Raw genomic sequence first — 25,501 nt, forward strand, 5'->3', positions numbered from 1 at the left:
AATGAGTTATGTACATTTTACAAAAGTGTTGTTTCAGCCCTCTTTACAACATAACTCAAGAACCACAGGACCTATAAAAGCATTTCTGTGATATTTGAATTCTTCTACATGCTCGCAAGGAAATGAGCAATACAATTTTTTCCGAAGCTCACTACCATTCGCAAGATGTTGTGAACTACCAAATCGCAACACTTTAAAATTGTGTATTACCTTAAGCATGCTAAGTAGGCCTATGCCTAATAATAATTGTAGGCCTATTATAGTCAAACACTTCCCCACGTGTCAAACGCTTAAGCTTTAAGGGGCTGGCATTTTTTCGAAGGGGGGTCACAAATATGTCGGTGACCGAGTCAATTTTTTTATGACCCCCCTATCGCTGGCAAAAATTTTTTACGACCCCCTATCGCTGGGTCGAAAAATTTTATGACCCCCACCTTCCAACTACACAGACTCAAGAAAAATTATTCATTGTCGAACTAAGGCGCGAGCGCGTCAAAACTTAAAAGTGAAGAAAGTGTGTGAGCGCGTAAATTTTTTATTGTAAGTGTAAAGAAGGCGCATGAGCGTGTAAAAATTTTGCATAGATTGTACGCACATTTCGACTCATGAGGTTAAAGAATTTTAAGTCACCAGCCCTAAATAATTCTATAACCCCCTATTTTAGGTGTTAAAAAAATTATACCCCCCCTTATTTTTGGGCTGAAAATTCTATGACCCCCCCCCCAGTATTTTTGGGACCCCCCTTCCAAGAAAATGCCAGCCCCTAACATGTTTAATAAATCCTCTTTTGGTCGATCGAGTCAGGTGAACATGGTGAAAGCTAAAAATTCCTCACTTTGTGTAACTTGATACCGGTAACTCTTTGACTATAATATGCCTACAATTATTATTAGGCATAGGCCTACTTAGCATGCTTAATAGGCTATGATATTACTTTTGTAAATGTATGACACATTTTTTTGAAATTGAATAATTTTGATGGTGTTGTCTACATCGCATGCATTATGAATTCAGTGCACGTAGTAGGCCTAGGTCTTTACCAATAACACAAAATGCTTTAAATGTTGGATTATAAATCAACACTCGTTTAGGCCTAATGTTTAAAAAAAAATTGATTCTGTGTTTGTTGGGTAGGCCTATAACTTCATAGCATCTATTGGACCCTACTGTCGTAAGCCTACTTGAGGGAGGGGTCCAGGTCCGTTATCAGTGGAAGCACGCTGGCAAAATTCCGGGTTTAATTGTAGGCCTACATGTTATATTTAAGCGGCCACTTTTCTTGCGCTCAGCAAACATTGTTTTCTTTATTTTGTGGCCCTGGTTATCGCCGGTGCGTAAAAATAGCATTGACACGCACAACTCGCATCGTTCTCTGCGATGTCTGCAACGCAAACGCCGAAAGCACGACGCGAATGAGTACGCACGCGTTGAAAAGAGGCGCCATAGTCCAGTCACATCGGGTGACGACGGAAAACCCTTAAATATAAAATGATGCAGTTTGATAGCAAATTTGAATTCACCTGGCATGTATACCTAAATCATGCATATATTATAGGTATGCTAGGTGAATTCAAATTTGACATCAAACTGCATCATTTTACATATCAAATTAAAGCCCTTGAGTAAAGAAAGCCAAAACTGAAAACATTTTTGTCATAGCACTTTCCGTAACAAAGTTACATCTTGTCAAAGATTGACTTTCATCAAAAAGATTCTGCTAGCAAAATTCCCCAAAACAGCATTTAGGGGTGTTTCTAGATCTTAAGTCTCATGGCAATAGCAGCTTTTTTTAATGGAACTGCTATCAAAATCCCTCTAAAATTCCATGTGCGACTTGATTATCACCATAAAAATCATATATTTGTGTCAAGTGAAGTATAGAAAACATAAAAAACAAGTAGGTTTCCTTCACCGACAGGTTCTCGAAAAAATTCAAATTTCTATGTAAATATGCATGTGTTTGGGCCCCGGTCTCGGAGAATTTCGCTGACTAGCAAATGTGTTTTACTATTTGCCTGGGATACCTATATATTATGATATTCTGTCGGTCCGTGTCACTTCACTTCCAGTTGATGATGTTCGAGTGAAAACAAGTCCCTGAATTCGATTTTTGTTGATGATTTCTGTCATTGGTGTTTTGTAAATTTCGACCGCAAATAGTCAGTGGAATCACACAACCGTTTCTAAGTTTTCAGAGTGGAAAAAACTTACTTGATTTACCGTTTATATACTGACAAACTTAAAATTAAACTCCATGGTCGACTGCTGTTTTTACCGAATTTGAATGTCACTCCAACAACATCGCTATGTAGCCTCCTTCACAGTCGGTTTCTGTTGTTCATAACAAACCGTGAGCCACATGCAGTTTGGGCCCGAGACTACAGATAGCCCGGATGTTGGACCGACAGAATAACTCGCAAACACAAAATCAACTGAAATTTTGGGAATAAGCTTTTTTCTTGGATATATACTGAAAAATGTCATAAAAAGAGTATGCTAGGTCAACGAAATCTTCCTTTAATGAAGTATATAATATTATTTATTCTGTCGGTCCGTGTCACGTCACTTCCGGTTGATGATGTTCGAGTGAAAACAAGTCCCTGATTCGATTTTTGTTGATGATTTCTGTCATTGGTGTAATGTAAATTTCGATCGCAAATAGTCAGTGGAATCAAACAACCGCTTTCTAAGTCTTCAGAGTGAAAGAAACTTACTTGATTTACCGTTTATATACTGACAAACTTAAAATTAAATTCCATGGTCGAGTGTCGTTTTTTCCGAAATTGAATGTCACTCCAGCAACATCGCTATGTAGCCTCCTTCACAGCCGGTTTTCTGTTGTTCACAACAAACCGTGAGCCACATGCTGTTTGGGCCCGAGACTAGAGATAGCCCGGATGTCCGACCGACAGAATATAAGTTTTGGCTTTTGCTATACTACACATGTATGCGGTAAAATGAAAATTTAAGCTTACCTCGACCTAGCCAGTAGCCACCGGGTTTGTATTAATGTATTAAAGTTTACCTTTTGACCTTCTTGTTTTCTGCTCTTTAATACTCTCCAAAGACAATTTCGGAATAATTATAGTTATAAATAGTGATTTAAAGCCCGCAAACATGCAAAGTTTCGCTTAAAAATTCAACTTCGCTGGACGGCTGGTTAGTCAGTCTCCATTCTTGCACTGTGTCAGTATGAAATTCCTTTTTTGTATAGAGCACCTTCATTTTAGTGAGAGATGAACTGTGCCGCTTGGATGATGTTAACGACATACATTTTCTTCGGAACGAGAAAGGGGGTACTTTCTGAGACAGTGGACTGTGGGTCATTTAAGGTTTGCAAATTCGGGATCAAAAACATTTGGCATATGTGTAAATGGGGGGGGGAGGGGGAACAAAGATTTTTAGGCAACCAGGGGTGTTGTATTTGCTTTCTCTAGTCATAAGTTGAGACTATTATACCAGGGATAAGGAAAGTTGGGATAAGACTCCTAGTCAAATAATATATACAGATATGGAAGCCGCCATTATCCTGCCATCGCGTAGGCCTGGAACACTACCGCGACTTCTTCCGGCCGCATCGCGTCCGTGCTTCGTATTCAAGTAACCCATAAAAATCATGGCTTGCTGCATCCAAGGTTAGACTGCTACAGTGTTGTTGTTTTTTCAAATGTTGAACAGCTATTTTTAATATTTTAATGACATTTTTAGCGCATCCATGAACTACTTTTTATTGATTACATCCAATCGACCAACAATCCCGCTATCCTGGCCAAGATATACAAGAAAATACTGTTACAAACACGAAAATTAACCCTAAATTACACGCCTACACGTAAGACTTGACAATAGTCTATTTAGATCATCATTGTCAAGCTCGAGGGGATTGACTCCCAATGATTGACAGTTGGGCGCGTAACTGTACGCGTAGCCATGGTAGCAGGGGTGCTAACAGTTGCGCTCATTAGCACTGCAGCGCGCTGTTAGCACCCCATGGCGGACCCATATGTGGTGTCAAATTTTGAGATTCGCGGCAATTTCTGTACAGCATCCTGTAGCGTGCGAATTTGGCAAATCCGCATTTCACTGTCAACCCCCTGATTATACCTGATCAGGTTTAATCATCTCAGTCATAAGGATTCAGAAAATGTATTTTGAATATAACTAAAAAATATAAAAACGCTCCTATCTGGTGCAATTGTAAATTGAAACTTGTCAAAACAACTGTTTCCCTTTGCCCTTTTAAAGAGCTTAAGGGCTGTGCAATAATAATGAGCCCTCATGGGGGGAGGGATAACATTTCCAGGAACTTTTTGACAGGGGACATGGGTGCATAGTGAATTTCAGGGTGGTGGTGTTGTGGGGTGCAAAATTGCAGCAAAAAGAATTTTTCACAATTTTGGATTTTTACTGGGGAAATGGGTGGGGGGCAAGAGTTCTGACTGGAGGCATTTGCCCCCCCACCTTGCATGGCGCCGCCACTGCTTACCTCCTCCCCTCTCGGCTCATCCAAAAGTAAGTACCCCCCTCCGCTTTGCACATGCCAAATGTTTGTTATCCCAATTTGCAAACTTTAAATGATCTTGATATGTATTGCAAGTGCAGCAAGCAGGAAAATATGCATATTTAATCATTTTCATAGTTTTCCTTTTTGAGCGTCTGATGTAAAAGGTGCTCCATGAATGGTGCCACAAATTGCTTGCCCCCCCTCTGAGCTTGCCAAAATTTACTTCTCCCCTTTTGGCTGACCACAAAAATTCTTGCCTCCCCCAATTTTGCCCTCTCCAGCCCGCTCCCCAGGGCTCATAACTATTGCACAGTACTAAGAAAATGGCCTGTGATAGTTTATCGGAAAAATATACAGAAGACAATGCTGTAAAGAGTAGAAAATAAACAAATCCAAGTTTGTAGCAAATTAATTTCTTTATTTTGTTCTATAAAATAACAACCCACCAGGGGTGTACATTATTGTACAAACATGTTGAGTATGACTTATTTTAATACATAAATGTTTGTACCAAACTTTATCTGGATTTGTAAACAGGAGGGGGTATGGGTACAAAAGCTATGTAAATACAGCTAGCTTGACTTGGTTACAAAACATAAAATAGAGACAAATGCATGTACATATAATACAAGTGTAAAAATAGGCTTGTGAGTATCAAAGTTATTTACTGTACAAAAAAATAAATAAAATGAGTTATTTCCATATGTCATGAAATTTGTACAAAATAAATGCACCATCTTTTTTTCTCGGTATGTCTTAAAAGACATACCGAGCCAGGTAAAGAAGTATATATGTGACATGTCAGAGGGAATGAATCGGATGTCGCTTATTATTTTTGACATATTGGCAAAAACAGTGTTCAAATTATTTGGTTTTATATTGTTTTCAGCCTTAATTGCTCATAACTCGGTAACCAGATGTCCGATTTTGATGGGGTTTGCATCAAAATAAAGTATTTGTTAACTGCCAAAAAATGACGTAAAACACTCCTAATTGTAAACTGGCGACATGTGACTCATTCCTCTTGATCATGTCCCATATTTGAATACCTGAATACAACAATGATCCAAGCCTTTGGCCAAATTGAATTATAGGCATGGGAAACTGCAGTTACTTTCATACAGCTATCATGTTTGTGAATGACAGCCAAGCTGGAAGTGCTTCCATTCAGAGCTATTCAGAGTGGTAAAGCCCAAGTCCCATGTGTTTGTATGGAGAACCATGGCTGAAACTTGAAAATATTTTGGTAGGCCACCCTGGAGGGGTGGGTACCCAAGGGGGTTTGCCCTGTCAGAGTCAGAAAATTTTGCAAAATATAGGGCACAAACACCCTCTATTTTATTACAATTTTTTAACTTCACCTAGGAATATTGGGGAGGGGCTTAAAGGTATTCCATCACCCACACCAAAAGTATTGAGGGGCTGAGCCCCAAAAGCCCCCTAGTTGCTAAGCCTATGGTAATTGTCATGCTTTGGGCAAAGTGGGTTTTTAGCTATCAGAAAGTAAAGAAGGAATGAAAAAGGAGAAAAGATAAACAACAGGTTTTGACCCCAGGACCTCTAGCGTGCCAAGCACTACATTGGCGACTATAGTAGCCACTAGCCACAGGGGTTTCGCTGGTCCAGCCAGTGAAAGCGTGCCTGCCGTCATCACATCATATGGGATGCATGCACACTGATCAGTTTTGGTATTCACATGTATGCATGTCTTAATAACCCTGGTGACCAAAAATAAAACTGAAATAAAATAAACCAATAAAAGCAAAACATGAAACTCGTAACATATTCTGTAGGTCGGACATCTGGGCCAAACCGGCTTAACAATTATAGCACTGGAGTGAAAACAACATTCGCATTCACTGAACTCTGGAGTGTATCACAACCTATCACACTATTGTGCCAGGTTCGACTCTCTGCAAATAAAAATATGCGATAAGTTGTTTTCACTCCAATGCATGAATGGATGTGACGTGGCCCGACCAAGAGAATACATTATAAGAATCTGTTCCCACAAAGTGATTAAGACTTCTTTATTTGTATTGACAAATTACACCAAGATTACCAATTAATAATTTGGATAAAGACTTCTCTTAATCCTTGAAGGGCTACATGTACGTATTATCATTAATTGTATTTGTTTTCTGGTCTGTGTTAACTTTGTTTCTAAAATACATGGAACTAACAGGGCGGATTTAGGGGCGCGGCCGGCGCGCCGCCTCTATTTTTTGACTAGCAAAGGCGCCGGTAACTTAAAAATACAAAAATTGTAAGAAATTAAAAAAAGGAACAAATTCGCCATGAACAGCAAACAATGGGCCAAAACCGGTGAGTTTTCGAGGGGGTAACCCCCTTTAACACATTTTTTTCGTCGTCTACCAAAAGGCGCCCCCATTATCAAAAGTTCCTGGATCCGACCCTGACTAATACTAAATTTAAATATTTATACTAAAATACTTTACACATGTAGACTGTGCTGTAATTTAAATAATGTGCAGTATTAACAATGACAGCAAAAGTAGACATACACCAGTACTATTATGAATAAACAAAATACTAACAAAACAGAAATCACATACAATTGCCCTCAACTTCGACCCCATCACACAACCGTGATGCCAATAATTACCAATTTCATCACGCAATATTTGCTTGTATATGTATTAAGTTTACTGTGAACCCCATTACACACAATAAACAACCGGGACTATAACCTTATGTACGTATGAACAAAGATGTGTCATAACGTGTGACAAAGATCGATGTATGTGTCACAATGTGTAATGAAGCTGTTCACATTTTCAACTTCGCATTCATTCATCGAGGTAACAAATACGTTCCTGTGACAAATTATAATCATTATTAAATAGTTTCTGGTTAATTTAGCATCCCATAATTACTAGTAATAATACAAAAATCAAAAACAAACTCACAAGATAATTTATACATCAATTTTATATATATATTTACATTTATTCATTTAACCACCACTTCAACAAAGAAGGGGGACAAAGATTTTTTGGCACAGCCAAAGGGCCGGCCAGATCGACCAATTTTGGCAGACCATTTCAAGAATTCACCACCCTGGGATACACATATTGCACAGCCCTTACTCCCTATTCCAGAAAAATACAGCACTAATTTTTTGGGACTAAAGAAATATTATCCTGTTTTGCCAAATGAAACATAGCTAAATCCTAATCCTTTAGTTAGTCCTAATATAGCAATAAAAGTCAAATTTTAATAATGGCCAATTTTTGGAGATAAGGGTCAAAAACATGCATTTAGGGTGTTTTTCGTGTGCTGTGACAATCAAGCCCAAAGACTTGTACTAAGACTAATTTCAATTTATGCATTCTAATTTTTGGAAAAGACATGTTTCTTTCTTGTAAGAAATCATTAAATTAAAGTAACACAAAAAAGTGAAAATTAGAGCAAACTTTTGGCATATACTCAAGATTTTGAATGCTTAGACTTGTTCCAAGTCTTTGATTTTTGTAACTCAATTGTCAGAAAACATGCCAAAAATGCATGTATTTGGCTCTTTTTCAAGAATTTTGTAAAATAGTTAACTTTTGGTTAGGACTAAATGAATGATTAGGATTAAGCTATGTTTCATTTGGCAGAACTTGAGAATATTTTTTAATCCCAAAAAATGAGTGTTCTATTTTTCTGGAATGGGGAGTAAGTCATCAAGACACCTGCCGATTTCATTAATATGAATTCTCATGTGACTTTGCAATTGAGATTTATCAGAATAACGTATCTGACAATATTCACACTGGTATTAACTCTCTTTTTTTCATTATGAATTCTTTTTATGTGTTGACTAAGGTTAGTCTTAGTGCTACAGCATTTCTGACAATACTCACACTGACAGGGCTTCTCTTTGGAGGGAGTTCCGATGTGAACATCCAAGGTGAATTTTGTAGTAAAGCATTTTGCACAATATTCACATTGAAAGGGTTTTTCTTTTGTGTGAGTTCTAATGTGAACTTTTAAACTAGAGCTTTGAGTAAAGCATTTGTGACAATAATCACACTAATATGGGTTCTCTTTGGTGTGAGTTCTCATGTGAATTTGCAATTCAGAGTTTTCAGAAAAACATTTCTGACAACACTCACACTGATACTTTTTGTTATTGATGTGAATTCTTTTTATGTGTTTTAGAAGAGAACTCTTGGTGGTACACCATTTCTCACAATACTCACACTGATAAGATTTCTCTTTGGTGTGAGTTCTGATGTGATCGTCTAAGGTGCATTTTCTAGCAAAGCATTTGTCACAGTATTCGCACAGAAAAGGTTTCTCTTTAGTGTGAGTTCTAATGTGAACTTTTAAAGCACTGCTATTAGCAAAGCATTTCGTACAATAATCACACCGATAGGGTTTCTCTTTGGTATGGATTCCGATATGATTTTTCAATTGTTTCTTCAAATGGAAACTTTTTTGACAGCAATCACACTGAAAAGGTTTCTCTTTGGCGTGAGTGATGACATGTTCCTTCAGTGTGCTAATGTGAGCAAAACATTCCTGACAATACTCACACTGATACCTTTTGTCTTGGGTGTGATTTATTTTTATGTGTTTCTGAAGGTACCTCTTAGTGGAATACCATTTCTCACAAAACTCGCACTGATAAGATTTCTCTTTGGTATGAGTTCTGATGTGATCGTCTAAGGTGCATTTTCTAGCAAAGCATTTGTCACAGTACTCGCATAGAAATGGTTTCTCTTTAGTGTGAGTTCGAATGTGAACTTTTAAAGCACTGCTATGAGCAAAGCATTTCGTACAATAATCACATCGATAGGGTTTCTCTTTGGTATGGACTCTGATATGACTTTTCAACTGTTTCTTCAGATGAAAATTTTGTTGACAGTTATCACACCGATAAGGTTTCTCTTTCGTGTGAATGAGGATGACATGTTCTTTCAGTGTGCCACTGTGAGCAAAACATTTCTTACAATACTCACACTGAAAAGGTTTTTCTTTGGTATGAGTTCTAATGTGTATTTGAAGACCTCTATTTCGAGCAAAACACATGTGGCAATATTCACACTGGTATGGTTTCTCTTTGGTGTGAGTTCTCATGTGACTTTGCAAATGAAAGTTTGTAGAAAAACATTTCTGACAACACTCACACTGATACTTTTTGTTTTCGGTATGAGTTACTTTTATGTGTCTCTGAAGAGAATTCTTAGTGGTACACCATTTCTCACAATACTCGCACTGATAAGATTTCTCTTTGGTGTGAGTTCTGATGTGATCGTCTAAGGTGCATTTTCTAGCAAAGCATCTGTCACAGTACTCGCACAGAAAAGGTTTCTCTTTAGTGTGAGTTCTAATATGAACTTTTAAACCACTATGTTGTGCAAAGCATTTCGTACAATAATCACATTGATAGGGTTTCTCTTTGGTATGGACTCGGATGTGAATTTTCAACTGTTTCTTCAAATGGAAACTTTTTTGACAGTAATCACAGTGAAAAGGTTTCTCTTTGGTGTGAGTGAGGATGACATGTTCTTTCAGTGTGCCACTGTGAGCAAAACATTTCTTACAATACACTGAAAAGGTTTTTCTTTGGTATGAGTTCTAATGTGTCTTTGAAGACCTCCATTTTGAGCAAAACACATCTGGCAATATTCACACTGGTATGGTTTCTCTTTGGTGTGAGTTCTCATGTGACTTTGCAAAAGAAAGTTTGTAGAAAAACATTTCTGACAACACTCACACTGATACTTTTTTTTTCGGTATGAGTTCTTTTTATGTGTTTTTGAAGGGAATTCTTAGTGGTGCACAATTTCTCACAATACTCGCACTGATAAGGCTTCTCTTTGGTGTGAGTTCTGATGTGATCGTCTAAGGTGCATTTTCTAGTAAAGCTTTTGTCACAGTACTCGCACAGAAAAGGTTTCTCTTTAGTGTGAGTTCTAATGTGAACTTTTAAACTACCACTTTGTGTAAAGAATTTCTGACAATAATCACATTGATAAGGTTTCTCTTTGGTATGGGTTCTGATATGAATTTTCAACTGTTCACTCAAATAAAAACCTTTTTGACAGTAATCACAACAAAAAGTTTCTCGTTGGTGTGAGTGAGGATGACATGTTCTTTCAGTGTGCCACTGTCAACAAAACATTCCTGACAATACTCACACTGATACCTTTTTATATGTTTTTGAAGGTAGCTCTTAGTAGTACACCATTTCTCACAATACTCGCACTGATAGGATTTCTCTTTGGTGTGAGTTCTGATGTGATCATCTAAGGTGCATTTTCTAGCAAAGCATCTGTCACAGTACTCACACAAAAAAGGTTTCTCTTTAGTATGAGTTCGAATGTGAACTTTCAAAGCACCACTTTGAGTAAAGCATTTCGTACAATAATCACATTGATAGGGTTTCTCTTTGGTATGGACTCTGATATGACTTTTCAACTGTTTCTTCAAATGGAAACTTTTTTGACAGTAATCACACTGAAAAAGTTTCTCGTTGGTGTGAGTGAGGATGACATGTTCTTTCAGTGTGGTACTGTGAGCAAAATATTTCTTACAATACTCACACTGAAAAGGTTTTTCTTTGGTGTGAATTCTAATGTGTCTTTGAAGATTTCCATTTTGAGCAAAATGCTCCTGGCAATATTCACACTGATACGGTTTTTCTCTGGTGTGCATTCTCATGTGACTTTGCAATTGAGAGTTTTCACAAAAATATTTCTGACAATACACACACTGATACCTGTTTTTTTCAGTATGAGTTCTTCTTATGTGCAGTTGAAGATAATTCTTAGTGGTGCACCATTTCTCACAATACTCACACTGATAGGAATTCTCTTTGGTGTGCGTTCTTATATGAATTTGCAATTGAGAGTTTTCAGAAAATATTTCTGACAATACTCACACTGAAATGTTTTGTTTTCGGTATGAGTTCTTTTTATATGTTTTTGAAGGTAACTCTTAGTAGTATACCATTTCTCACAATACGTGCACTGATTAGATTTCTCTTTGGTGTGAGTCATGACGTAACCACTTGAGCCATCTTTATATAAACTCAAAGGGCTTTCTAATTGCTGCCTTTCATTCTTGTTACGAGTTTTTAGATAGCCCGTCTTCTTTGTGTTTCCTTGCCCTCGGATATACTTAGTGTTATGTCTGTAAACATGGTTTTTCAATCTATCCAAAGAATAGAAGGTACCTGTACAAAATTTACAAATGAATGGTTTAAACATTCTCACTTTCATTGTTCTTGGTTTCAATAAGCCCATTTAAAAACTTGTAATAGAAATAAATGCAACTCAAGTCTTGGAGGCCAATATACCCATCAAGGAATATGGTGTCATGAGATGTGGCATGCTGTTTACATATATACTTGCATCCCTACATGAGTCTTGCCAAGTCAATCTTGATTATATATGTGTGGCTTTCTGTATCAGAAATCTAAAAAGAAAAAAGAAAATGGTAACATGGACTGAGTTTAATACACCAGATTGTACTCATTCACATTATGTTCACAATGGATAGAGGCCGGCAGCCTTTTTTTTCAGAAAAACATTTCTGACAACACTCACACTGATTTGTTATCGATGTGAATTCTTTTTATGTGTTTTTGAAGAGAACTCTGTTGCCGTTCATACCGTTCTGCATGTCATGCGTTAGACATTACGCATAAGTTGCAGCGCGTGACGCACCTCTTCAGTCAAGTGTCAACGCGGTGATCTTAGCAACAAGGTACTCCGCACCCACAAGATGGCGGCGCTTGACGTCACAATGACTACCTCTATTAGCGCCCTGCATTTTCAATTTGTACTGAGTACAACCCCCCCATAATTGAAGCTGCAGACTGGATTAATGAAAATGTAGGAAATATATGATAAATGCAAACTAGCTCTTAAATATAAATAATTTATAAATACGGTATGCAAATAACAGACACAAAACTATACATCACACCAGGCGACCATATCCAATCACCATACCAAATTTTAAGTATATATCGGCAATTGTAGATAAATAAATTTGCTTTCGCCCTTACAGCCAAACTTAAGCCCCACATATGTGTGGGGGCCAAAAATTATACTAGCATACAGACTGTTATGTCCGGTAGTCCTTCATAACATGAGAATCTCTTGTGGACCATCGACACACATCCACTTTTTGTCAATTGCTATTTTCAAATTAGTTTCCTTGGTGTTCAATTACCAAGTGCCTCCAATTAACCCTTTTTCTAATACCCACAATGTTTGCATGTCTTTTGGGCATTTTTAAAATAAAACATTAAATTTGATTATAGCTCTTATCTGCTCTAATTGTTTATTTGCCAAAACAACCCAGTTTTTTTATGTCATTTACATAATATTCAAGATTTGTCTTTATGTCACAGATGTCAGCTTGTGATCAAATAGTATTTTAACTGGGGGCACTTCAATAAGAAATGGATATAGGTGTACGGCTGGCATTTTCGCACAGTGGCGATCTAGGGTTGGTAGCGCCCGGGCAAGAAACAAAATTGCGCCCCTACCCCCACCCGAGAATATCTCAGACGCTGGGTGTATTTCAATAATAAGACATTATGAAATCGCAATCATGCTCATGCATGCCAAATGGTAGGTTCAATATTTTTCAGGTGAAGCCGATTTGGCGCCCCTAGTGGAAGCGCCCGGGGCACGTTGCCCCCTAGTTACGCCACTGCTTTCGCAGTAAGGGGCATTCGGTGAGAGCAAAATGTAAAAATATGGGGTCATTGGGTGAGAGCATGATTTTTGGCATTCGGTGAGAAAAAAATGAAAAAATATAGGGTCCATCATTTGGTGAGAACATGACTTTTTTTTTTAATGGAACCTTTGGGTAGTCCGACGTGTTGGACCTTTTTTTCTTATTTAGCAGACAATATTCACCTCAGACTATGACCACTATCTCATATCTATGGCGCAAGAAAGATTTGAATCATGAAAGTCCAGTGACCGCGCCGCCCAAAAAAGGCGCGGTCACTGGACTTTCACGGTCAATCTTTCTTGAGCAATCAGAGCCTGAGCAGTGATAGTTGGTAACTGACAAAAAAACCAGGTCCTATTCGTCGGACTACCTTTGGGTGAGAGCTGAAACCACAGAAACCTCAAAGTTCTAGTACTAAATGGCTTCAAATTTCTTTGTTTTTTCAAAATAAGTAGCAAAATCAGCAATAAATGGAAGTTGCTGTCCGAATTGAAAAATAAGGGTCTTTGGGTGACAGATGAAATGGAAACCCTAGCAGAAATTCTATACAGCAAGAAGTGTATCAAAAGTGTATCAAAGCGTATTAAAACTGTATCAAACGGCAATTTGATACAGTTTTGATATACAAAGGGTGTATTGAAAATGTATCAACTGAAAATATAGGGTATCAAAACTGTATCAAATACCACCTAACTGTATCAAAAATGTATCAAAAGTGTATCGAATTTGAACTTAGTTAATTTTGGCCATGCTTGTGGTGTATAAAAAGTGTATCAAATTGGACTTTGCAGTTTTTTAGTGTATGTAAAGTGTATCAAAATGAACTTTTTGGTGCTAGATGTATATCAAAAGTGTATCAAATTGGACTTAGTCAAATTCTGGCTGCATACAGTGTATCAAAAGTGTATTAAATTGGACTTTGTCTGTTTTTTAGTGTATGTAAAGTGTATCAAATTGAACTTAGTTAATTTTTGGTGGCTAGAGGTATATTAAAAGTGTATCAAATTGGACTTAGTCAAATTCTGGCTGCCTACAGTGTATCAAAAGCGTATTAAATTGGACTTAGTTTATTTTGGGTAGCTAGAGGTATATCAAAAGTGTATCAAATTGGGCTTTCATAAACTGACCTTTTGTAGTGTATCAAAACTGTATCAATAACTGATCACATGTCTAGGTAATGACTCATCATTTTCAAATTTGCCCATGTGGCATGCAAATGTTAACACCAGGATTTGCATTTGGAAATGTACTGTATTTTAGAGCAAATTATGGTGTTTTATTTATCATGATGAAGATACAAACATGCTTGTAGACTGCACATTAGGTTACAATGTCATTGTAATCAGGGACTGTGATTAAAGAGGATATTTGATTGACTTTGTTCTGATAAGGTAAGCTTACTATATATTATATAGGGCCTCTATGTATATGTATTAAGCATGAATATAGCACACGCCTGTATAGAAAAAAAACCTGCTGAATCTTTTTGTTATTGGTAGCCTTTTTGTCTCTTTATTGAAGGTAACAACTTCAGTGACAAGCACTGCTTTCCAAGTAGGCCCTCTGATGTATGTATGTTCCATTTTGGTTGGGTTTTGCTTCTTTTTTGCAATACTTTCTCACACATTTGTCCTATTATGTTGTAATTTTGAACATTGATAGGGAAAGTACATTGAGCTGCTCCGTGATGGGGAAAGTGCTAGAGGTCAGCATTGGCAGTAGAGGGCAGTGTTGAATTTGAGCTTGATTAGACTAATTTCAAATTTGACCTTTGACCCTTCACTTTGAGCTTTGGGGTCATTCATTTTTGCAAATATGTTTAGATCATGTAAGGATAATTCTTGTTGAATTTGAGCTTGATTGGACCAATTTTGAAATTTGAAAAACTGTATCAAAAGTGTATAAAAACTGTATCAAATTGTATAAAAACTGTATCAAAAGTGTATAAAAAACTATATCAAAAGTGTATAAAAACTGTATCAAAAGTGTATAAAAAACTGTATCAAAAAACTATCAAAAGTGTATCAAAAAACTATATCAAAAGTGTATCAAATGGCATGTATCAAAAATAGAGCGGTCCCGCTGGCCAGCATTAGAATTGGAACGCTGATTTGATACAGTGACATATTTGATACACTTTTGATATAATTATGTATAAAATGTGTATAAAATGAAAGGATAAGAATTTCAATGCTAATTTGATACAGTTTAAATTGGAACGCTGATTTGATACAGTAACATATTCAATACACTTTTGATATAAATTATGTATGAAATGTGTATGAAATGAAAGGATCAAAATTTCAATGCTAATTTGATACAGTTTAAATTGGAACGCTGATTTGATACAGTAACATATTCAATACACTTTTGATATAAATTATGTATGAAATGTGTATGAAATGAAAGGATAAAAATGTCAACACTAATTTGATACAGTTTAAATTGGAACCCTGATTTGATAAAGTTACATATTTCATACACTTTTGATATAATTATGTATGAAATATGTATATATGAAATGAAAGGATAAAAATTTCAATGCTAATTTGATAGTTTAAATTGGAACCCTGATTTGATACAGTAACATATTTCATACACTTTTGATATAATTATGTATGAAATGTGTATGAAATGAAAGGATAAAATTTGAACGCTAATTTGATACAGTTTAAATTGGAACCCTGATTTGATACAGTTACATATTTCATACACTTTTGATATAATTATGTATGAAATGTGTATGAAATGAAAGGATAAAAATTTCAATGCTAATTTGATAGTTTAAATTGGAACCCTGATTTGATACAGTAACATATTTCATACACTTTTGATATAATTATGTATGAAATGTGTATGAAATGAAAGGATAAAAATTTGAACGCTAATTTGATACAGTTTAAATTGGAACCATGATTTGATACAGTTACATATTTCATACACTTTTGATATAATTATGTATGAAATGTGATGAAATGAAAGGATAAAATTTGAACGCTAATTTGATACAGTTTAAATTGGAACTCTGATTTGATACAGTTAAATATTTCATACACTTTTGATATAGTTATGTATGAAATGTGTATGAAATGAAAGGATAAAAATTTCAACACTAATTTGATACAGTTTAAATTGGAACACTGATTTGATACAGTTACATATTTGATACACTTTAGATATAATTATGTATCAAATATGTATGAAATGAAAGGATAAAAATTTCAATGCTAATTTGATACAATTTAAATTGGAACGCTGATTTGATACAGTAACATATTCGATACACTTTTGATATAAATTATGTATGAAATGTGTATGAAATGAAAGGATAAAATTTCAACACTAATTTGATACAGTTTAAATTGGAACCCTGATTTGATACAGTTACATATTTGATACACTTTAGATATAATTATGTATCAAATATGTATGAAATGAAAGGATACATTTCATTTGATACTTTTTTGATACATTATCTTGGCATTTGATACACTTTTGATATGTATGAAATGTGTATGCAATGTTAATTTGATACAGTTTTGATACATAAAAGTGTATGAAATGAGGGTTCCAATTCAAATACTTTTTTTTCATACACTTTTCATACGTATCAAAAGTGGTGTATCAAAAGTGTATCAAATTTCAGCCAGGGAAAATAGGGGGTCTTTGGTTGACAGAGCATGTCTTTGGGTGACAGTGACACTTAAAAAGGGGGTCATAACAGCCCTACATACATGCCCCCCCCTATAGGAAATGGCTACTGTATGCAGAAGCTAAGATATGAGGGTGGAGGTAGTACTTTTTGAATAACCCTAGCTCGATTTGAATAACCCTAGCTCGATAGGCACTATAATTAAACTACATATAGGCATAAAAAGCAAAGAATAAAATTGCAACAGTGAAATTAGTACACAGACTCAGTCTCATACTCCATTTTATATTTCCCACGTTGGTTGTTGTTTATTGATGTGGTTGTGATTACAACAAAACAAAACGAAACCCTATAAAACAGATCAAACAAATGAATACAAATTAAGTACAAATGCTCTAAACAAATATATCTTTAAAATAATCCTGCGGTTAAAATTAGGCATGAAATTGTGTCTTTTTAGTGTAAGATTTTTTGAATATATAGGTCTAAACTTTGCCTGTGAGCTTTTTTTTTTTAAATTAATACTTTTTAGCATTTCAAAATTTAGTTCGCTAAAGAAAGATTTTCCCACCTCTTTACGGCACATCGTGTGGGTCTATATATTATAGTTTTGTCAGAATATTTGTTTTGATTTCACTTTTTTTCCACTTCCAAAATGTCCAACTCAGTACTTCATTTCTAATATAACCAGAAATAATCGATATTTCTAAAATCATCCATCATCCATGAATACATTTGCGAGTTGATTTTGACAGTGGTAGTGGGAATTGAAATATGGTACAATCAAAACCAAAATTCTGATAAAACTATGAATATGATATTATAGCCCTATATGATGTGTTTTAGAAAGTTGGGAAATATGTTTCCCTAGGGGGTTACCAGTATTTGGCGGTTCTCGGCTGGGTGCGATTACCTGGCTGATGGTGACTGTACCCACCAAGTTTCATGCCCAACCAACAGTTTTTACTAATTTAACCTCAGATGATGCCTGGTGACCCCTAAATGACCTTCCCAAAATTTGGCTCTAAATGGTGATTATACCAACCAAGTTTCATGCCCATCAGACAGTTTTGTACTAATTTAACATCAGATGACCCCTGGATGACCCCAAAATGACCTTACAAAAATTTGAAATGTTGACTGTACCCACCAAGTTTCATGCCCATACAACAGTTTTTCCTAATTTAACCTCAGATGACCCCTGTGTGACCTGGATGACCCTAAAATGACCTTCCAAAATTTGGCTCTAAATGTTGACTGTACCAACCAAGTTTCATGCCCACATGACACGTTTTGCTAATTTGACCTCAGTGAGAAACTTTTGCAAAATGAGCCCAATTGTAACCATTTGATGGACTATTTTGGTACTATATTATTGTGTACAATTTGAGTTTGAAAAAGTCGAAAATTGGTGAAGTGAAGCTATTAAAGCCATTCGTGGACAATTTCTCACTATTATTAACTGTACGTATAAATTATTACTGTAAACATTAAGTGTCGGGTGTCCAAAGCAGAAAAAAGGGCGAAAGCAGGGGGGTGTTTGAGGGGGATGTGCCCTCCTCAGAAGTGAGAAACTTTTGCAAACTGAAGGCCCATCAATTGAAGCCATTTGGTGGACCAATCTGGCACTATTGTGTACAATTTGAGATTGAAAAATCCGAAAATGGGTTAAATGTAGGCCCAAATTAAGCCATTCGTGGATAAGTTCTCACTATTATTGTATAAATAGATGTCCAAAGCCGAAGTTAAAAGGGGAATTTGTTTATCCATAGGCCTACACACTGTGTATTAACACAGGAGAGTTGGAAAATTTTGCAAAATGAATGTCCAATTGAAGCCATTTCGTGCATCATGTTTACACTTTCTTTGAGCATGTTAAGGGTCTAGAATAGAGATTTGATTATTTATGTTCACCAGGGCCGTATTTACCATAGGGCCAGATGGGCCCGGGCCCAGGGCCTCCAAATTTTTGGGGCCCCCAAAATTGCCCTGTGCAGCGTGCATCTTCCATTTTAGCTGAAAAACACCATGTTTTGGACCAAAATAACCTACAAAAATTCCAAAATTTTAGCTGGGCCAAAAGTTTATGTTTATAGTTTATTAAAGGCCACATCATATTCAAAACACATTGTTGATGTACAATTTTGACACTACAGAAATTATGATTTAATTAAAGATATAAAGTCTTAATTATCTCTTTGAAAGGTTATGAATCTACTGCATACATACTTTTCTATTGCTGTACATGTTGTTACTATTTGCCAGATGTAATAAGTAATAGAAATCTTTTCTAAAACTAAATAACATTAGTTCAAAAGATATGGTGTGCCTTTAAAGAAAACACTGCAACCAATCACACAATGGTAACAGAATGTTTAATGAGCATGTGTGGGTGGTAGATTTTTTGCACCAATCATGTCATGTGTTCCTCTTCTTTATACATGTGCAGTCCACTGCATGTCCACTACATGGCCAGAAATTTATTGAACGTTTTGGTGGTCACACATTATCATATTGACAATTCTCTCCTGGTAGGAGTCCTGCTGCAGTATTATGAGATATTACATTGATTGGTGAAATATTTCTAACACATCTTAAGATTGATTAATAGTATATCTCTTAGTATGAGTTTTGATGTGGCGATTCAGGTAAGCTTTTTCAGAAAACCATTTCTGACAATACTCACATTGAAAAGGTTTCTCTTTGGTGTGAGTTCTCATGTGTCTTTGAAGATCACCACACTTTGCAAAACATTTCTGACAGAGCTGACACTGGTAAGGTTTCTCTTTTGTGTGAATCCTTATATGACCTTTAAGGTCATCTTTTTGTACAAAACATTTCTGACAGTAATCACACTTAAAGGGTTTCTCTTTGGTGTGGATGTACCTAATGTGGCTTCTTAGGCCACTACCATTAGCAAAACATTTCTTACAATATTTGCATTCATATGGTTTCTCTTTAGTGTGAAGTCTGATGTGGCTGTTATACACTCTTGGCGTATAGCGTTTCCGACAGTATTCACACTGAGAGGGTTTCTCTTTGGTATGAGTTCTAATATGGGTTCTGAGGAGATATTTAGCAAAACATTTTCCACAATACTCACACGGATAGGATTTCTTTTTAGTGTGAGTTCTGACATGTATTTTAAGAAGTACATCGTTTGAGAAACATTTCGGACAGTCCTTACACCGATATGGTTTGGTGTGAGTTCTGATGTGTCTTTCCAGTGACTTGCTATCTGGAAAACATTTCGGACAGTATTCACATGCATATGATTTCTTATTGGTGTGATATTTACTAACATGGACACAGAGTACAGCTTTTTTACTATAACATTTCCCACAAAACTTACATGCAAAGGGTCTTTCTTCAGTGTGAATTCTGGTGTGTTCTTTAAGCTTATCAAACTGTGTGAACACCTTCTGACAGTACTCACACTGATGTTTCTTTCTGGTGTGAGTTTTAATGTGCCATTTCAGTGACTCACTTCGTACATAGCATTTTCCGCAATATTCACACTGATAAGGTTTCTCATTGGTGTGAATTCTGATGTGGGTTTTTAGGCCACTGCTCCCGCAAAACATTTCTGACAATATTCACACTGATACGGTTTTGTGTGACCGTTGATGTGGGATTTTAGTTGACTAATCCATTGAAAGCATTTCCCACAATACTCACATCTGTAAGTGTGGTTTGCTTTGTTATGGCTTTCAAGGCTATCTTTACAACTGAAATATTGCCTGCACTGCTTACATTGGTAGAATGACGTCTCTTGGGTATTTACTCTAATTTGACCTTTTGGGCTTTTTTCTAGACATATAGTATTTCTGGATATACTCCTACCTAATTTATGTGAAACAACTGAAACATTTCCAGCACTATTTATACTAGAAGGGAGTTCCTTCCGCGTTGTTTTGATAATAGCTTTGACATTTGTAATTTTATCTTCTTGCATTCGGACATACTTAATCTTATGTCTGTTAACATGACTTCTTTTTTTGTCCAAAGAATAAAAGGCAGTTTTACAAAATTTACAAAAGAACGGTTTTAAAAGTCTCACTTTCATTTTCCTTGGTAACGCTTATCTTGAAGTCTCATAGTCAAAAGATGTACAATGTAGCTTGAGTCTTGGAAGGCAACATATCCACCAAGGAATGGTCACTAATAGAAATGACGACTATTTAGCTGTATATCATACACTTTGTTCTCTCTCATACGAGTCTTTGTGACGCTTGTATTCAAAGTTGCAGAATATCAGAAAAACTGAAAATAAAATGTTTAAAGATTTTAAGTACCGTACTAGGGGTGGACTGTGGTTGTCAATTTTTACCAGAATTACCATTGACAAATTACTACTAGACTACATGTATTAGTGTTATTAAGGAAGTTGACAGCCAGGCCAGTGGAGCATAACAAAGCCATATTGTGACATTTCCATATAGGAGGCTATCATTTTCTTCAACAAAAAAAAAGGGGAGGGGTCCCAAATATAATGAGGGGGGGGGGGCCAAAAAGATTTGGAAAGAAAAATAGGGGGGTCATAAAACTTTTGGTGACCAAAATGTAGGGAGTCACAAGATGACCATAGTGTGTTTATTTTATTCAAAAAGACTGATTTCAATACAATTTTAGCCTGTTTAGGGGGTAAGGTGTATCAGGGGGGTGGGTCATAAAATTATTGTTGCAAAAATAGGGGGGTCGATATATTTATTGACGCCGACATTTTGTAAATTTGGGACCCCCCTTCCGAAGAAAATGATAGCCCCTAATGATAGATTAGTTATTTCCATTACATAAAAGTAGCTTTTACTGTCAGATGTCCTCTTTTAATTGTAACCAATGAGTGTCACTCCGTCGGTCATGCTATGGTCCGATCCCACTGATGTGTGTATAACCGTCCCGCACAACATGTAGGTACTGTGTTATGAACATCGCATTTGTGTTTGACTACTATTTCTTTCCTAATAATTAAACAACAGTTCTTGCATTTAATTCAAAATTTTGAATTTTGACAAAACTACAGCACCTAGAATCTTGATTAGTTTTTAATAAAGTACTTATTTATAAGTACTTTTAAAAAATAGAATTATGAAAAAATTGATGGCTACCTCCTCAGCATATGTTAAATAAAGAAACACTCAATTGAGCAACACATTTCTAACAGGATCATCCTGTCAAAGAAGGAGCTTGATGTGAGTGACTTCATAGATGTACTATTATTTGCAGATTATATTATAAGAAAACACAACTGGAATTAAGCAGTTAGTAATTAAGGTGGCCCCCATGCACACAAAGTCACAAAGGTGTGTAAATAACAAATTTTTGCTAATACAAATAATATGCAACATGCAAATAAGCTCATTAATATTCATAAGTATGCAAATAACATGGCACAAAACTATATAACATATCAGGCCATCATATACTATCACAATACTAAGTTTTGAAGTTAATCGGCAAAGTTGCAGAGTGGATTAATAAAAATGTGCAAATGAGCTCCTTAATATTCATAAATATGCAAACAAAATTACAAAACTTAACAGCACATCATACCACCATATTATTCAATCACCATACCAAGTTTGATATAATATTGGATGGCTGAGCATGATACCATAACATATCGGATGAGTCATAAAAATATCGGACGAGCCAACGGCGAGTTTCGATATTTGTATGATCTTAATCCGATATGTTATGGTATCATGCTAAATAAACCATCAATATTATCATTATTAGGTTTTCTTAACTCCTAATAACCCTGAAAACATAATAATGAAGTTGATCGGTTATTGCATTTTTAAAGCTGCAGAGTGGATTGATGAAAATGTACGCAAAATATGCAAATAAGCGCATTAATATTCATAAATATGCAAATAACATGACCCAAAACCACAACAAACCACCAAATATGTCCTACCACCATACCAAGTTTGTAGTTGATCGGTTATTGCGTTTAAGCTGCAGAGTGGATTAATGAAAATGTAGGTAAAATATGCAAATGAAGAGCTTGGTTGCAAAGCCCCTTACATCCACTTGAGCAATTTTGAGACATCAAAAAAACACTGATATAAGGGGGTTTGCAACAAAAGCATTTTTTTGCAAACCCCATTATTTATATCAGTGATTTTTTGGTGATTTTTTGATGTTGTCTCAAAAGTGGCTCAAGGGGTTTTGCAACAAAGCTCTTCAAATAAGCTCATTATATTCATAAATATGCAAATAACATGACACTAACTATACAGCTCATCAGGCCACCATATCCTATCACCATACCAAGTTGTTTGGTTAATATTGCACTTGAGCTGCAGAGTGGATTAATGACATTAGCTCCCACCCGTACAGGCAGACAGCAAACCAGCCAGACAGACAGACAACCACTTGGGCGATATTATAAGCCCACACATGTGTGGGGCAAAAAATTGTTCCATTCTTTGGTAGGAACTAACAAACTTATTAACGTAACAAAACATCAGGCAATGGCATTAAAAAAAACTACAGAAAGTCACAGTTATCCGATAAACGCACCGCAATTAGGTTTGACACAAATGTGTACTGAGATATGCCACATATACATTGTGATGTTACCAGGAACTTCGATCCTCTACCTAATTTGTGCTGTTTTTGCAACCTATCAAGCATAGCAATTTTTCACTAAGGGGTGGTGCAATAATTATGTGTACCCCCAGTCTGGTGAATAATAGGGCGGGCAAAGGTTTTTTGGCAGGCCAAAAGGGGGGGCAAGCATTTTTTGGCAGGACGAAAGGGGGGGTCAAGCAATTTTTGGCAGGTCGAAAATGGGGTGGGGGGTGGGGCACCATTTCTATATTATGCCCTTAAAAGGTGTAGGAAAACCTTGCATGTGTAGTATAAAGGGGGGGCAAATAATTTTTGGCACGTCAAAAGGGGGTGGCAAAGGTTTTTTGGCACGTCAAAAGGGGGAGGGGCAAAGATTTTTTGGCATGGCCAAAGGAGGGGGGGGGCAATTTTTGGCAGACCATTTTGAAAATTCACCACCCCGGGGGGCGGGGGTACACATAATTATTGCACAGCCCCTAAAAGCATGAACCCATGTACCCATCAATATACCAAAATTGCTGTCCTGGTACCCTACCCCCCCCCCCCATCTTCAATTTTGTCACTGGAGAGACAAAATGTGATATATCTTTTAAAGTTGTTGGTACAAAAGATATGTTTTTCTTGATTTTGTAGTAAGTCATACTTCATGCTGACAAAACCTAGTAAGTATTTGCAAACATATGCCCAGTCACCTTATTTTCTGATTTTCAACAATTCTTCCTATACCTAAATACACAATTACTAGGAAGTTTGCAATAATAAATTACATAATTACTACCCTGAGTGTCCTCAGTAGACACAAATGATCCATGCTCCCAAAATGTACCTTCAACCCGAAAGAACCCCTTATGCCACATGACCTCACATGACATAATTACTGTCGAATAGACAGTATAATTAAAGCCATATTGTAACATTTGCTGAGGAGGATGCCCTCAATATTTTTCAAAATTCCGCTTTTTACTCGATTGTAAATGTACTTTATTAAACTAACATACCATGTAAAAATCAAGACTTTAGGTGATATTACAACTGAAATATTAATCGATTGCATATGCGATGTTCATAACATAGTACATACATGGAGTGTGAGATGGTCAGTACACATATCAAAGGCCAGTGCTGTAGCATTACTGAATGGAGTGACATGCATTGGCGACATCAGCGCTAGTAGTAAATTCCAATTTTCTTTGCTTTGCTTTTAGTTGTCCGGCTCAAAATTAAAAGGGGATATATCTGACAGTAAAAACAAAAATTTAATGGAAAAGAAATACTAATCTACTTTTTATGGAAATGTTACAATATGGCTTTAAGTAATACTGTCTTCAGTAATTAGCAATAAACAAATTATTCAGGTTCAACAAAAACAAGTTGTATAACTACTATTTCAGTAGATCGTAATCATTTATTTCATAATTACTTTCTTCGGTAGATACAAATAGTAAATTAGAAGATAATTACTGACTTAAGCAGGTAGCAAGAATACATTTTATAATTACTATCTTCAGTAGATAGTACATTTTTACTTTCTTCAGTAGATACAAATAAATTAGAAGATAATTACTAACTTTAGCAGGTAGCAAGAATACATTTTATATTACTATCTTCAGTAGATAGTACATTTAGTAGATAGCACAAGAAACTACACAATTACATTTTGTAATAGTAGATATTATTACCAGGGAGGGGCATATGCAGGATTCTTTTACCTGTTTTGTTTTGTGACCAATGCTGAGCATAGCTGGGGAAGTGAGCGGAGCAAGGCCCTACCAAGTGGGGTCCAGGGATTTTAGCTGTTAAAAATGCATTTAGAAGCGCCTTCTGACCCTTATTTTTATGTAGACTTTTTTAACCCATGCAGGGCGCACTCCCCTTTCATCCCCTGTATTACACTTTATAATTACTGTTGGCTGTAGATAGCAGGAATTATGCAATTGCTGTTTTCAGTAGATATCAATAGAAAGTAAAAGATATCTTAAAGCCAGAAGTAACAAATAGTAATCTTTTATTATATATAATTCTATGACCCCATGATCCCTGACCCGAAAGTAACCACTGAA

General features: G+C 36.1%; 2 protein-coding genes across 7 annotated transcripts in view; both read right to left on the reverse strand.

Annotated features, from left to right (window-relative positions):
* LOC140142042 (ras-like protein rasD) overlaps positions 1–25,501 on the reverse strand; it is a 163,601-nt gene that overhangs the window by 100,778 nt on the left and 37,322 nt on the right. The window contains exons 5-6 of one of the 6 annotated variants that reach the window (XR_011857507.1): positions 20,923–21,125; positions 10,665–11,935 (exon numbers count right to left, since the gene is read on the reverse strand). Coding sequence is in view for 1 of the 6 variants with exons in the window: in XM_072163962.1 (XP_072020063.1) it covers positions 19,457–20,446 (990 nt within the window). In the remaining 5 variants the exon portion in view is untranslated. Of the gene's footprint in view, positions 1–2,975; positions 11,936–19,380; positions 21,126–25,501 lie in introns of those variants that run through there. The other 5 variants (XM_072163963.1, XM_072163961.1, XM_072163958.1 and 2 more) reach the window with 5 other exon arrangements.
* LOC140142976 (uncharacterized) overlaps positions 1–25,501 on the reverse strand; it is a 41,308-nt gene that overhangs the window by 3,026 nt on the left and 12,781 nt on the right. Inside the window, exons 2-3 of the mRNA XM_072165002.1 lie at positions 10,188–10,625; positions 9,102–10,093 (exon numbers count right to left, since the gene is read on the reverse strand). Of these exons, the coding sequence (XP_072021103.1) occupies positions 9,102–10,093; positions 10,188–10,625 (1,430 nt within the window). The remainder of the gene's footprint in view (positions 1–9,101; positions 10,094–10,187; positions 10,626–25,501) is intronic.

Source organism: Amphiura filiformis, chromosome 20, assembly GCF_039555335.1.
Source record: "Amphiura filiformis chromosome 20, Afil_fr2py, whole genome shotgun sequence".
NCBI classification, from domain to species: domain Eukaryota; kingdom Metazoa; phylum Echinodermata; class Ophiuroidea; order Amphilepidida; family Amphiuridae; genus Amphiura; species Amphiura filiformis.